A 15675-nucleotide genomic window follows, 5' to 3' on the forward strand; every position below is an offset into this window, starting at 1 on the left:
AAGGTAGGGTCAGGCAAAGACTTGCTGAGTAGAACTAATATTCAGACACAAAATTTTGCTATAAATTTGTTACTGCCATTGTCCCACAGTGAGATGAACTAAAGGAAGAATCCTTATGAACCTGATTTTGAATTTGTGATAGAATTTTGTGGGTACCTAATTCAATATCTGGCACTGAGTTACCATCATAAGAGCCTGCAGGAGAAATATCTCTCAGGTTTCAGTGCCAGGAATAGTTGTGGTTCTCCCATGAAGCTAGTTTGTTCTTAATTTCTAGACCCTGTAACTCATGAGTGAGTCATGTTTCTTTCTTTGCACTGGTTGATGGGCAGCTTGGAGCCAAATTTGTGGCCCAAGACAGTATAAATATAAGATATTAGGGCATAATATTTGAGATAAAAACTACTTTCCTGTTTTGTCGGCCTTCCATGGCACATCAAAAGAGATCATTTGTATAAACCAGCCACATGGAATCAGGGTTATGAGCCACAGGATGGCCAAATAAATGTGGAGCAGACTTCTTCCTAAGAGGGGCCTGCTTCACTTCACCTAGCACTCATATTCTCAGAATTGAGTTACTCAGAGAAAGGGACAGCCATAGTCATACCTGGGGGGCAGATATTTTGGGACTGAGAATAAGCTAGCCACTGTTCACACAGATATTAATATATAGCTCACATATAATTGTGAGACAAAACAAAAGATATCAGGAGCCTCTATCAGTGCGGTTGTTGAGGGTTACAAATAGGCTGGCCAGAGCTCGGCACCCTCTTGGGTACTGTCTGTCCTTCTTTCACTCACTCATTCATTTACTCACCAACCCATATATCTACCCCCCAAACATTACTGAGGCCTAGTCTGGCTCTGTTCTGCTTACTGGAGGGCACAGAGGTGCTCATTCATTGTCCTGCCCTCTGGAACACATAGGCCTGTGGGAAGGGAGGAGGATAGGCTTAGATGGAGATAGAAATAGACACATAAATAAACAATGACTAGTTAACGCAGTGAATGAGGGAAACACTAAGAGCTGTATTGGCTTAGAGGACAGCCTCTAACTCAGCCTTTGACTCAGGGAAGGCATCCTAGAGATCTACAGAATAAGTGGAAGCTTGCTGACCTTGAAGTTGGCTAGGAGAATCCATGCTTTTCTTTCCCTTCTGAGGAAGTGGTGAATACCTTCAGGCTATGAAGACACTTGGAGGCACCCAAAGAATGCAAAACATCGTTAGCTGTTTATTATAGGAAAAGTGGGTTTAGACGTTAGAGGAAGCTTTTTTGCTAAGTGGCACTCTGTTTTGGGATGAGGGCATAGTAAAACCTATATGACCCATCCCAGATCCAGGACTCTCTGCCTTCTAACTGAAGAAGTCTCTGGGGAAGGGATGGGTTCTTAAATAAGATACAAATAGCTTAAACCATAGAGGAAAGGGTTTATAAAGCTTAATTAAAATGTAAAATAGCTATCTAATACAAGGCACTAGAAACAAAAGCAAAAGATAAGCCACAAACTGGGAGATGATATTAGCAATTCATATAAACAAAAGGATTAAGATTCAAAATATTTAAACGACCCTACAAAGCAATAGGAAAAATAAATAAACAACTCAGTAGAAGAATGGACAACAGATATAAATATGTTAGATCACAGAAGTAAAAACCTGAAAGGCTATTAAAATAGGAAAATATATTCAACCTCACAAAGTAATCAAGGAAATGGAAATGAGATGCCATTTCGCAAGCCTCCAACTGACAATTATTCAAGTTTTATAATGCTAACTATTTGCAAAGGTTTAAAGAAATAGAAATTCATATTCACTGTGGGTGGGACTTTAAATTGGTTCCACTGTTTTGGAGAGAAATGTGGCACTGTCTAATAAAGCTGAGAATGGATATTCCTACAACCCTCAATCCCCCTTGTAGGTATATCACTAGAGAAACTCTTATGCTAAAGAAGCCTGTATAAATGTTATTGCAACATTGTTTGTAATAATGAGAAATTGGAAACAGACTAAATGTTTCATAAATAAAGGAATGGATAAATAACTTATAGTATATTCAGACAATGGGGGATTATTCAGTAATTAAATGGATGAACTAGAGCTACATGTGGTAACATAAGTAAATCTTAAAAAGGTGGTATGGAGTGAAAAAGACAGGTTGCAGAATATCTTCAGTATGCCTGCATTATAAAGTTTTAAAACATGTATACAATACTATATATGGTTTATGGATACAGATATTTGTAATACAAGTACAAAGCGTATGGGAACAATAACCACCAATTCAGAATAGCTTTTAGCTGTGGGGAGGGAGGTAGAAGAATGGGATTGGGGAGGGGCACCTATGGTAGTGAGGAATTCAACTCTCGGTAATGTTTTATTTCTTTAAAGGGATTTGAAGCAAAGATAGCAAAATATTCATATTTATTAAAGCTGAGTAGTAGTTACATAGATCTTACAAGTATCATGCTTTTCTGTAATTTTAAATACTTTATAATAGAAAAAAAGGAATATTAAAGACCTTACAGCTCTCAACAAATGCGTGCCCTTGTGACCTTTTTAGTCTTTGTTTCTTTTCCCAGCAGCTCTGGAGCTTCAGCAAGGCTTCTAGGCAGGGCACTAATCTTGTGTTTCTTCTGAAATGCCTTCCTACAGGCTAAGGAAAAGGACTTCAAACATTTCCATTCTGTTATCTACATCAATGCCTCAGAAAACTTGCTGCCTCTAGGTAAGGTTTTCTTTCCTGAAAACTCCTTCCTCCTCTTGTTGGCACAGCCATTCATTTGTGTTAGGAATTGTCTGTCTGTCCATCCATGACTGGCCATGCCTCTCCCTTTTGGAGTGCAGTAGGCTGGGTACTAGAGAGCACACAGACCTAGATTCTAGTCCAGCTGTGGCACTACCTACTTAGAACATTTCTCTGTAAGGTGATGCTTTTCTATCTGTAAATGAGGACAGTTCCCTTCTTTTCTTCCTCCCCTTGCAGTCTTAAATGAGATAGATATATAAAAATGTTTTGTTAAGTCAGTAAGAGCCCCTCTAGGACCATAAAGGTTTGTTTATTCAGCAAATCCACAGCGTCCCCTGCTGGTGTCAGAACTATGGCTTTTAAAAATGAGTTCAAATGAGTTCATCCAGGTCCTGCTCTGGGGAGCTCATAGTGTGGTGGGAGAGATGGGACTTATAGCTCATAGTTTGGTGGGAGAGATGGGAGTCCCGTAAGAGATGGGACTTAACTTATAGGTAAATCAGGAGAGACTTCTGGGAAGAGAAGCACCTAAATTCAAACCTAAAACAATAAATAGGAATGACTCAGGACTTAGGAAGAAGGCATTTCAGGCTGACGAAGCAGATGTGGAATGGCAAGCCTGGAGAGGCCCTGAATGTTTGTGAGGGCTGCATGTGCAGGAGAATTGAGACTAGAGGGATTGGCAGGAATCAGAACCTCATGGGCCCTGAGTGATTTGACTTTATCCTGCAGGCGAAAGAGAGTCACAGAAGGCTTTTAAATAGAGAAACTCAGTGATACCAGTGAGGAAGATGGATAATAATAGAAGAAGATGGAGGCCAGGAAACCTGGGAGTCTATTTCGTTTATTCAGGGGTGGGAAATGAGGCCTGAAGCTGGGTAATGGCAATAGAGGTGCAGGAGGTCAAGAGAGAGAGTCAGGAGAAGGTTTACTTTTGTAACCAGAAATAATAAAGACTTTTTTTTTAATGGGCTTTGGAATTGGGCTGACTTACCCTCAATTCTTGGCTCTTCTACTTGCCAGCAGTGCTATCTAACAAATCTTACCTTGGTTTCCTCAACTGTAGAACAGAGGTAATAATCCCTATTTTCTCAGGATTGTCAGAGTAGAGGCCACATATGTAAAGTACCTTACACAGTACCTGGCCTAATGTGGGAACCCAGCAAATGTTCATTATTAACATTTTTCTCTTTTGAAGTCCTTTACAAGCTGCAGATTCTCTTTTTTTCCTCCCCATGTAGAGGCATTTCACACATTTCCAGCCTTAAAGGAACTAGAGCTCGCATTTAATGACATCAAAACAGTCTACGTGAAATATGGAGACTTTAAATTCTTGGAAGTAAGTTGGAGGTAGGGAGTTTTGGTGCCCACCTGTTTCCCTGTAAGGGATGGGTATAGGGTTCTCTACTGATTAGAACTGTTGGGAAGGGGTTTCCTTGCCTTTACAGCCAGGCTATTGTCTCAAAACTGGCCTCCAGAAAGAGGGGGCCCCAGTAGCAGTGGCAAATAAATGAGAATATGTTATATCTATGCCATGGGGCATGGACTTGGAAGATAGATGCCAAACGTCATGCTCAAGGAAGTCTGTGAAAGTGAGTTTAAACAAAGTGTCATTGGGAAGAGAGTTTGAGGGGAGGTCTGCATCCAGTGGGATGTGGGGGGCCATGGAGGTTAAGAGCTGGGCACAGCATATTAGACCAGCTGAACAAGTATGGACTGATTCCAGAGGGAGCCCAACAGGCCGTAGTCTCTAGGCCTAGAAATGAGTATGAAGTAAAATAGGGCTCTTATGAGCTCTGTAGGAGGTTCTTAACATTTGTACATCCCCAGATGTTTTCCGTACCCCAGAGCTGAGAATATAGAAAAGTTCATTTGGATTTTTGTCTTTCTCCACAATTAAATTTTCCATCAGCAGTCAGGTATCTTCCATGCATATTCTCAGACTTCAAGTAAATTGCCTCTTCAACTTTCATGAAAGTTTTCTTTCTCACTTGTGGGCTACTGTTCACAAAAGAAGAAAGCTGGTTTCACTACCCAAGAGTCACGTCACATGGAGAATAAAGAACAGAGCTAGAGCAAGGTGTGGGGCAGGGCATCTGCCAACCTCACTCACTAACAATGGCCTCTTTCCCAGATTCTGGTCTCACAGTCAAAATGTTTCAGATTCAAACCTCAGCAAAATACCTGCATGTCGTGAGCCTTTGGGGTTGATCCCTAAGAGTTGGTAACTTATGTGATTTAACCTGAAAACATCAAGGGTCAGCCATCCTTCACAAATTCATCACTTAATCTGGTCTCGTCAAAGAGGGAGATTTTCCATAACAGTTAATTTTTTGGAGTCAATGCCCCTTACATGTCAAAATTTGAAAAGGTTTTAACGACTTGGTGTGGCAATCCTCCTAAAATGGATTATGTGTTCTTGCATTCTTAAAATATGCTATAGTGAATGTAATGGTATCTTCTCTCCATGTTTTAAGTCATATTGAGGATAACAGTGATTACCATGATTTAAGAGAGAAATGATCCTCAGACTTGTCTAGGAAGCAAAGTTCTTATAAGCCCCCCAAAATAAAGGGAAGGTAAACTTAAAACAACTGATGTAATTTTGTGCTATGTTAAAAATATTTTTATATTTTATTTTACTATAGACAGGTTCCAGGTGCTTTAGAGGTATAGGGAGCCATTTCCCTGACCTCCAGGCCTGGGAACTTCTTGAGAACTTCTATTTGTTTATTTTTTAACTTTTTCAATAAATAGTTATTGAGCTCCTACTGTGAGACATACATTGTGCCAGACGTCTTGTATCCCTCACCCCTACCATTTCAAACCCATATTTCAGGTGCCAGTGGACCATGGGGAGTGACATGACTCCAGGCTCTGACCCCACAACTGACTAGCTTGGATGTACTTATTAATCATGATTGACTTTTTGGAGGCCCCCTACTCTATAGTGTGATAGAATCTGGTAAAGATTATTTAGCCAGCAGATCTAGCCCTACCCAAAGAATTTATTTAAGTAAGAGAGTACAGCAAAGTCAAGATGCACAATGTAAGTGAGAAGAGGAGATCTCCTGGCCGGTTTTCATTTCTCTATGATTTGCAAGGCCACTCTAAAAAAAAAAAAAGATAAACCTGTCAAATGTCCTGAATTTGCAGCTCACAGTAATGAATACTTTGATGTATAATAAAACTTGATGTGACTCAGCAGATATAGTAGGAGGTTAGGAATATTCTGTCTTTGTTTTCCAGAAAGGCTGCCACGGAGGAAAAACACAGAGTAGAATTCTTCAGGAGTCAATTTAGGCAAATTTAACTTTGTCCTGATTTGAGTCTCTAAAAGGTTTACCTAGAACCCTGGCATGGTAGTCAGGAGACCCTGTTTCTAGTTTTGGTCTTTCCACTAGTTTTGCCATGCCTCTTTGACCAAATAACTTACCCTCTCTGGGAGTTGTTTCCCTATCAGTAAATTCTGGGCCAGTTCTAAAATTGTATTGACCTGTGATTCTAAAGCTATTCATTTCTTCGAGCTTCCCTTAATTTTATGGAAAGCAAATTTGGATCCAGCATTAACTAGCCAAAGCATCTAGAACAGCGGTTGGCAGACTTTTTCTGTAAAAGGCCAGACAGTAAATATTTTAGGCTTTGTAGGCCATATAGTTTCATAACTAGTCAACACTGCTTTTGTATAAGGGAAGCAACCGTGACAATACGTGAACAAATGAGCATGGCTGTGTTCCAATAAAACTTTGTGACACTGAAATTTGTATTTCTTGTAATTTTCATATTATTTTTAAAAATCTGTTTCAACCACTTAAAAATATAAAAACCATTCTTGACTCACAGGCTGTACGTAGCAGGCAGTAGGTTGGACATAGTTTGCCAGCTCCTGAACTAGAGCATCGATGATGCAGCTCAATGTAGTTGAATGGTTAGAATGGAGAGTGAAATACAGTGGAAGACTAGTGATAGATAAGCCTGGAGACGTGACAGAAGAGAAATCACGGAGAACCTTTGAAGCCTTGTTAAGGCTAATAGGAATCTGTAGAAGGTATTTGAGCTGGGGAAGAATAGGGTTATAACTGTATTTTAGAAAAATCACTCTAGCTGCTACATGAAGAATGGTATGAAGGGAGCAAGTAGAAGAGATGTTAAGGAGATACAATTGATAGACTTGTTGACGTACATTTATGGGTATGAGGGAGAGAATTTTCCCCATCTTTACCTAGGCTTATCTGAACCAGCTTTTTAGGCCTTCCTCCTTGAAAGAAGCTCTGCTTAACCTAGCCAAGTGGGATCACCCCATTATGTGAACCCTCAAAACATGTTGGATTTGCTGATTGTGCCATGAATTTAGCACTCCTTTGGTGCTTGGTGCTTTTATGATCTGATCAGTCTTACCAGGCCCTCCCTTATACCATGGGCTCTAGCTATACTCAAAGCATTTGAAGTTCCCAGAACAAGCAAGGAAATCTCCTGCCTTCTGGCTTCTATGCATGCCACTTGCTGCTTCTGCCTGGCATGTCTTTTTACCCTAAGAATTTGAATATCTCCTTGTCTCTGAGAATAGCTCAAGTGCCACCTGTTCAGTAAAGCCTCTTCTGACCCCTTGGTAGACTTGACTAATCCTTCCTTTGTGCCCCCATTAGTCTATATTTAGACATTTATCCCAGCAGCATTGCTATTTAACAAACATATATATGTATCTAACTTCCCAACTAATCCAGAAGTCAGGGACTAGTACTGAGTAAGCCTTCAGTAGAGAGTCAGTGAATTAAGGTATGTTGATGAAAAAATGGCCAACATTTATTAAGCACTGACTGTGTAAATGCTAAAGGCTTTACCTAAATAATTCCTCATAAAACCCATTGTTATTTTCACTTTATAGATAAGAACACTGAAGTTAAGTAATTTTCCCAGGATCACACAGTTAGCCATGACTTAAACACAGATGGTCTCTGCAGAGACCATCAGTAATTATTACGGTGGAGTCAGACCAAACCCATTCCTTCTCTGGAAGTGGATATAGTGTATTTAGGTCTAACTGATTATGTGATGTTAGATGTGACTAACCAAAGATCTTGCTCCTCACCGGCTAGGTAAGATACTGAAACTGCCCCGGCTCATTAGACTTCAGTGTGTGGGTGGGGACACAAGGAGTAGGAGTGGAGGGAGGGACCAGACATGAGATCTAAAGTGAGCATCTAGAAAGGTTCAGGAGAGAAAGAACAAAGACTGGTCCAATGTCATTTATCCTAATTGCCTTTGTCTTTACAGAAAGAAACTGTTTCCTGGATGGCCATCTGACCCCAATCTACTATCTTATGAATCCAGGAATTTGATATTATTTTCCTCGGAAACCAATCATTTCTGCTAGTGTTTTATGTGTGCCTACTATGTATTAGGTCCTTTTCAGAGCTACAAAGATGCAGTACCATAAGCATGGCACTTATTTTCAAAGAGTTTATGACCTAGTTCTACCACTGTACACCAAGCACATGCTATGCATGACTGTGACAGTACCCCTATTGCTGGCTACAAAGGGGAGGTCAGACATGTATACAGCTATCTCAGATATATGGTCAACTGTGATAAGTACCCTAAGAGCAGTCCAGATGAAGTACTCAAAGTAAGGGAAACAAGAGATTCCATCTGGCTGGGAAATTAAGGAAGGTTTTATAAGGAGGCAGATTTTGAGCTGGCTTTTTGGACTTGGATTTGGATATATGGTAACAGAGGAAAGGATTCCTGGTTGAAAAAAAATAGCTAGCTTCTACCTCATGCATGATTATTATTATCACACATAGTGCTTCTGTTCCTCCCATCTTTTCTTTTGGCATGGTAGTTCCTGGACCTTTCCTTTAACAGTCTGACTGCAGAAGCCATCACTGATCTGGGGATTCTGCCACACCTCCGTGTCCTGCTCCTAACAGGAAATGGGCTCACTTCCCTTCCTCCTAATCTGGCTGTCGCAGAGCAGTAAGTTCTACATCCCTGTGTCCAGTGTGTTCCCTCTTGATCCTTTGTCTGGGTACAAGTGCCTAAGGAAATAGTCCAAAGCAGCTTAGAAGTGCCGTAAAGACAGACTGTGAGTGCTCAAAGCAAGGAGGATGCCACCTATTGAAGCTCACGGGAAAAACAACCGTGGAAGCAGGGCCCTAAAGGATGGGGAGGCCTCAGTGGGATGTCCCACTTTCTTCTGTGCTACTAGGAGATACCCAGGTGGCTGGCAAGTCACCTACTCTGCCTCTCATTGGTCATTGGTAAATTTTGGATATTGGTCTTGCCAAACTGTTTCCCTTTACATCCTCTACTTCAATTCAATAAGTCTACTTACTGGTCTCTAAATAAGCTTTGCACATTCTCATTCTGCAACTTTTTTGAGGCCATTCTTTATAGCCAGAATATACTGGTCCTTCCTCTAATAATAATAATAATAATAATAGAATACATGCAGCTTTATAATGTGCTAGGACGCTGTTCTAAGCACTTTATATAAATTAACTCATTTGCTCCTCACAACAACCCCATGATTATCACTACTTTATAGATGAGGAAATTGAGACACAGAGCAAATAACTTGCCCAAAGTTAAACACCAGTAAGTGGTAGAACTGGGATTTGAACCAAGCTGACTCCAAAGACCACACTAACGATCATTACATTTTCTTCTTATGTATATTCGGAGCATAATCCAGGGCCCAGCTCAAGACTTTTTTCCCTTCTCTACATGAAACCCATATCTATTACTCTCTTCTCCAAGCATAGCCTTAATTTAATATTTTCCTGATTTGTTTAGTACTTAGAGCATCAAATTGTGGCTGATTTCTCATATATAGATATAGATATAGCTATAGATAGATAGGTATCTATATATAATAGATTGATAGATGGATATACATATATATAACATATACATAGAGTCAGATATGTATATGCTGTGATAGATTGTGAGCTCTTTGAGGGCAAGGGCCCTGTCTTACTCATCTCTGATCTGTAACACCTAAATGAGAATCAGTGCTTTGCACAAGCAGGCATTTGATGAATGTTAACCAACTTAGCACTGATGTTGGTGCAAGTCATCGTGAAATGTTCGTTGTGATGTTGGCAGTTGTCATGGAGATGAAAGTGATGATGGTAAAGTTGGTGGTTGGTTAGTTACTCAAGGGGGCTAGAATAATAGTAGTGATCATATATTAGGGATTTCATTAGTTGGGGCTCTTTTGATTGCAAGTGACAGAGTCCAGTTCACAGTAGCTTAAACAAAAATGGAATTTATTGACCCATGGATATGAAAAGTCCTCCAGTGAACATGCTGTATTCATTTACAGCTGGATGAAGATGCAAAGGATGTTGTGAGGACTCTGTGTGCATCTCTGTCTATTTCTTGGATATGTGCGCAAGCTCTGTCTCTGTCTCTGCCACTCACTTTCTCATGCATACACACACACACACACATCTCTGTTTTCCTCAGGGTCAGCTTCATTCTTAGTAAGGTTTGCTCCATGACGACACGTACATATCACTCAAGATCTGACCAGAAATACTAAAACCATCCATGGTATTACAAATAGATGGGGGCTATTTATTTATTCTTAATGGCAGAAATAATACTTGATATATTATGGAAAACTTCAAATATACATAAAAGTAATCTCAACTGTAAATGAACCCCCATGTACCCAAAACTGCATGATTATCACCTGAAAATTATTAGCTCATGGCCAATCTTTTATCGTCTGTACCTCTTACATACCCCACCCTAGATTTTACTTTATTTTTATTAATAAAATCAATCAGCATACAACACGAACATTCTCAATGTATGAATTCCATACTTAGTGTACAATCATTGGCTCAAATATCATCACATAGTTGTATATTTGTCACCATGATCATTTGTCAGAACATTTACGTCATTACAGAAAAAAGAAGTAAAAAGAAAAAACTCATACATACCATATCCCTTACCCCTCTCTTTCATTGACCACTAGTATTTCCCTCTACCCAACTTATTTTAACATTTGTTCCCCCATTATTTATTTATTTTTGATCCATATGTTTTACTCATCTGTCTATACCATAGATAAAAGGAGCATCAGAACAAGGTTTTCACAATCACCCAGTCACTTTGGAAAGCTATATCATTATACAATCATCTGCAAGAAACATAACTACTGGAACACAGCTCTACAGTTTCAGGCACTTCCCTCGAGTCTCTCTAATACACCTTAAACTAAAAAGGGGTTATCTATATAATGCGTAAGAATAACCTCCAGGATAACCTCTCGACTCTATTTGAAACTCTCAGCCACTGACACTTTATCTTGTTTCATTTCTCTCTTCCCTCTTTCAGTTGAGAAGGTTTTCTCAATCCCTTGATGCTGAATCCCAGCTCGTTTTAGGATCTCTGTCCCATGCTGCCAGGGAGGTTTACACCCCTGGGAGTCATGTTCCACATAGAGATTGGAAGAGCAGTGAGTTTGCTTGCCTTGTTGGCTGAGCAACAAAAGAGGTTCTCTGGGGGTGACTCTTGACCTAATTTTAAGTAGGCTTAGCCTGTCATTTGCGGGGATATGTTTCATAAGAACAAACCCCAAGATTGAGGGCTCAGCCTATTGATTTTGTTGTCCTCACTGCTTGTGAGAATATCAGGCCTTCTCCCTATGAGGAACTTGAATTTTCCCTCTTTCTCACCATTCCCCCAAGGGGACTTTGCAAATACTTTTTTATTCACTGTTCAAATCACTCTAGGATTTATTGGGGCATCACTCTAGACAAACCTACAAAATCTCACGCCCTACTCAAGGTTCTATGTACTTATGGTGTTCAATTAACCTGTCCATATAAGTTATATTAGGAGATGCAGTAGTCAAAATATAATTTTTTACCAAATAAACATTTTTTGCTTAAATACCACGCATAAATTAGAGTTTTATAATATGAATTAAAATATATTTTCAACACCCTACAATGTTGACATTTCTATGTTCTTCCTCATGCAAAAACATTTTTTAATTTATACATTTAGTCACTATCATTGTACACTCTAGGCAACCCTAGATTATACCATCTCAGTCTTTATCATCTATCTTTTCTTCTGATTTCATTTGTCCTCCCTCTATCATTCTCACATTCAGCTTCATTCAATGTACTAGCATTATTGTATTACAGTTAGGTAATATTGTGCTATCCATTTCTGAATTTTTACAATCAGTCCTGTTGCACAATCTGTATCCCTTCAGCTCCAATTATCCACTATCCACCCTACTTTTATCTCCTGTTGGTCTCTGTTCTTAACTGAAATTTTCGAAGTTCACTCACTAATGTTAGTTCATATCAGTGAGACCATACAGTATTTGTCCTTTTGTTTCTGGCTAATCTCACTCAGCATAATGTCCTCAAAGTCCATCCATGTTGTTACATGCTTCATAACTTTATTCTGTCATACAGCTGCATAATATTCCATTGTATGTACATACCACAGCTTGTTTAGCCACTCATCTGTTGATGGACATTTGGGCTGTTTCTATCTCTTAGCAATTGTAAACAATGCTGCTATAAATATTGGTGTGCAAATGTCCGTTTGTGTCCTTGCCCTCATGTCCTCTGAGTAGATACCTAGCAATGGTATTACTGTGGCACTTCTATACTTAGCTTCCTGAGGAACCGCGGAACTGCCTTCCACAGCAGTTGTACCATTTTCTATTCCTACCAACAGTGGATAAGTGTGCCTCTTTCTCTACATCCTCTCCAATACTTATTGTTTTCTGTTTTATTGATAATGGCCATTCTGGTGGGTGTGAGATGATATCTCTTTGCAGTTTTGATTTGCATTTCTGTAATTGCCAGGGAAGTTGAGCATCTTTTCATGTGCCTTTTGGTCATTTGTATTTCCTCTTCTGAGAACTGTCTATTCACGTCTTTTGCCCATTTTGTAATTGGGTTGTTTGTCTTTTTGTTGTTGAGTTTAACAATCTCTTTATATGTTCTGAATACTAGACCTTTATCTGATATATCGTTTCCAAACACTGTCTCCCATTGTGTAGGCTGTCTTTTTACTTCCTTGACAAAGTTGTTTGATGCACAAAATTGTTTAATTTTGAGGAGTTCTCATTTATCTATTTCTTTCCTCAATGCTTGTGCTTTGGGTGTAAGATCTAGGAAACTGCCGCCTATTATAAGATTTATAAGATAGTTCCCAATATTTTCTTCTAAAGGTTTTATGGCCTTAAAGCTAATGGTTAGGTCTTTGATCCATTTTGAGTTAATTTTTGTATAGGGTGTGTGATATGGATCTTCTTTCATTCTTTTGCATGTGGATATCCAGTTCTGTAGGCACCATTTATTGAAGAGACTGTTCTTTCCCAGGTGAGTTGGCTTGACTGTCTTATCAAAGATCAATTGTCCATAAATGAGAGGGTCTATATCTGAACACTCTATTCGATTCCATTGGTCAGTATATCTATCTTTATGCCAGTACCATGCTGTTTTGATCACTGTGGCTTCATAATATGCCTTGAAGTCAGGTAGTGTGAAACCTCCAACTTCATTTTTCTTTCTCAGGATATTTTTAGCTATTTGGGGCACCCTCCCCTCCCAGATAAATTTGGTTATTGGTTTTTCTATTTCTGAAAAATAAGTTTTTAAGATTTTTCTTGGTATTGCACTGACTCTATAAATCAATTTAGGTAGAATTGACTTCTTAAGTATATTTATTCTTCCTGTCTATGAACATGGTATGCCCGACCATTTATTTAGGTCTTCTGTGATTTCTTTTAGCAATTTCTTGTAGTTTTCTTTGTATAGGTCTTTTGTATCCTTAGTTAAATTTATTCCTAAATATTTTATTCTTTTGGTTGCAATTGTAAATGAAATTTTTTTTCTTGATTTCCCCCTCAGATTGTTCATTGCTAGTGTATAGAAACACTACAGATTTTTTAGTGTTGATCTTGTAACCTGCCACTTTGCTGTGCTCATTTATTACCTCTAATAGTTTTACTGTGGATTTTTTTTGAGTTTTCAACATATAGTATCATTTCATCTGCAAACAGTGAGAGTTTTACTTCTTTCTTTCCAGTTTTGATGCCTTGTATTTCTTTTTCTTGTCTAATTGCTCTGGCTAGAACTTCCAACACAATGTTGAATAACAGTGGTGATAATGGACATCCTTGTCTTATTCCTGATTGTGCTGGTTTGAAAGGATGTATGTTCCCTAGAAAAGCCACATTTTAATCAAATCCCATTTCATAAAGGTAGACTAATCCCTATTCAATACTGTATGTTTGAAACTGTAATCAGATCATCTCCCTGGAGATGTGATTTAATCAAGAGTGGTTGTTAAGCTGGATTAGGTGACCACATGTCTCCACCCATTTGGGTGGGTCTTGATAAGTTTCTGGAATCCTATAAAAGAGAAAACATTTAGGAGAATGAAAGAGATTCAGAGAGCAGAGCAGAACAACACAGCCACAAGAAGCAGAGTCCACCAGCCAGCAACCTTTGGAGATGAAGAAGGAAAATGTTTCCCGGGGAGCTTCATGAAACAGGAAGCCAGGAGAAGAAGATAGCAGATGATACTATGTTTGCCATGTGCCCTTCCAGATGAGAGAGGAACCCTGACTGTGTTCACCATGTGCCTTTCCAGGTGAGAGAGAAACTCTGACAGTGTTTGCCATGTGCCTTCTCACTTGAGAGAGAAACCCTGAACTTCATCGGCCTTCTTGAACCAAGGTATCTTTCCCTGGATGCCTTAGATTGGACATTTCTATAGACTTGTTTTAATTGGAACATTTTCTTGGCCTTGGAACTGTAAACTAGCATCTGATTAAATTCCCTTTTTTAAAAGCCATTCTGTTTCTGGTATATTGCATTCCAGCAGCTAGCAAACTAGAACACTGATCTTAGGGGTAAAGTTTTCAGTTTTTCCCCAATGAAGATGATGTTAGCTGTGGGTTTTTCATATATTCCCTTTATCATGTTGAGGAAGTTCCCTTCTATTCCTATCCTTTGAAGTGTTTTCAACAAAAAAGGAAGTTGAATTTTGTCATGTGCCTTTTCTGCATCAATCGAGATGATCATGTTGTTTTTCTGCTTTGATTTGTTGATATGGTGTGTTGTATTAATTGATTTTCTTATGTTGAACCATCCTTGCATACCTGGGATGAGTCCTATTTGATCATGGTGTTTAAATCTTTTAATGTGCTCCTGGATTCAATTTGCAAGAATTTTGCTGAGGAGTTTTTGCATCTATATTCATGAGAGAGATTGGCCTGTGATTTTCTTTTCTTGTGGTATCTTTTTCTGGTTTCAGTGTGAGGGTGATGTTGGCTTCATAGAATGAGTTAGGTAGCCTTCCCTCCTCTTCAATTTCTTTGAAGAGTTTGAGCAGGATTGGTACTGATTCTTTCCAGAATGTTTGGTAGAATTCATATGTGAAGCCATCTGGTCCTGGACTTTCCTTTTCCTAGATTGTTTTTAAGAAAAATCTCTGGCATTTCATAATTACATCTGTAAATATTCCAGAAGTATCTTTAAAAGACAAGGACTCCTTTAAAAAATCGTAGCTACAGTACCTTTATTCTACCTAAAATATTTCCAATAATAAATAGAGAGTATTGCTTACATAGATGCTGGAAGGTCTGTAAGAGCAAAATGGATAAGAGGATTATGGAAGAGCAAAAAGGAAGAAAGACTAATATACAGAGATCAGAATTTGCTAACACTGCTGAACTGGAGCCCACGAACCTGGACCTGCTCCTGAGCTTTCAGCAAGGTAGTTGCTGTAATTCTAGATCTGCTGAAGATGTGCTGGAACTTCTGCCAACACCACTGCCACTGTCAATACTGCCTTTGCTTCACTGTTGCTGCTGCTGTTACTGCCGCACCATCAGCGTGGCTCCTGCTGCCAGAAATGGTATCAGAAGCAAAA

At 39.1% G+C, this 15675-nt stretch overlaps 1 protein-coding gene across 2 annotated transcripts in view; it reads left to right on the forward strand.

Moving 5' to 3' along the window:
• Positions 1 to 15675, forward strand: part of XRRA1 (X-ray radiation resistance associated 1) — a 118716-nt gene that overhangs the window by 30676 nt on the left and 72365 nt on the right. Inside the window, exons 6-8 of one of the 2 annotated variants that reach the window (XM_077113573.1) lie at positions 2655 to 2727; positions 3990 to 4087; positions 8591 to 8724. In XM_077113573.1, the coding sequence (XP_076969688.1) occupies positions 2655 to 2727; positions 3990 to 4087; positions 8591 to 8724 (305 nt within the window). Of the gene's footprint in view, positions 1 to 2654; positions 2728 to 3989; positions 4088 to 8590; positions 8725 to 15675 lie in introns of those variants that run through there. The other variant, XM_077113574.1, reaches the window with a different exon arrangement.

Source organism: Tamandua tetradactyla, chromosome 8 (assembly GCF_023851605.1).
Source record: "Tamandua tetradactyla isolate mTamTet1 chromosome 8, mTamTet1.pri, whole genome shotgun sequence".
Classification (NCBI taxonomy): domain Eukaryota; kingdom Metazoa; phylum Chordata; class Mammalia; order Pilosa; family Myrmecophagidae; genus Tamandua; species Tamandua tetradactyla.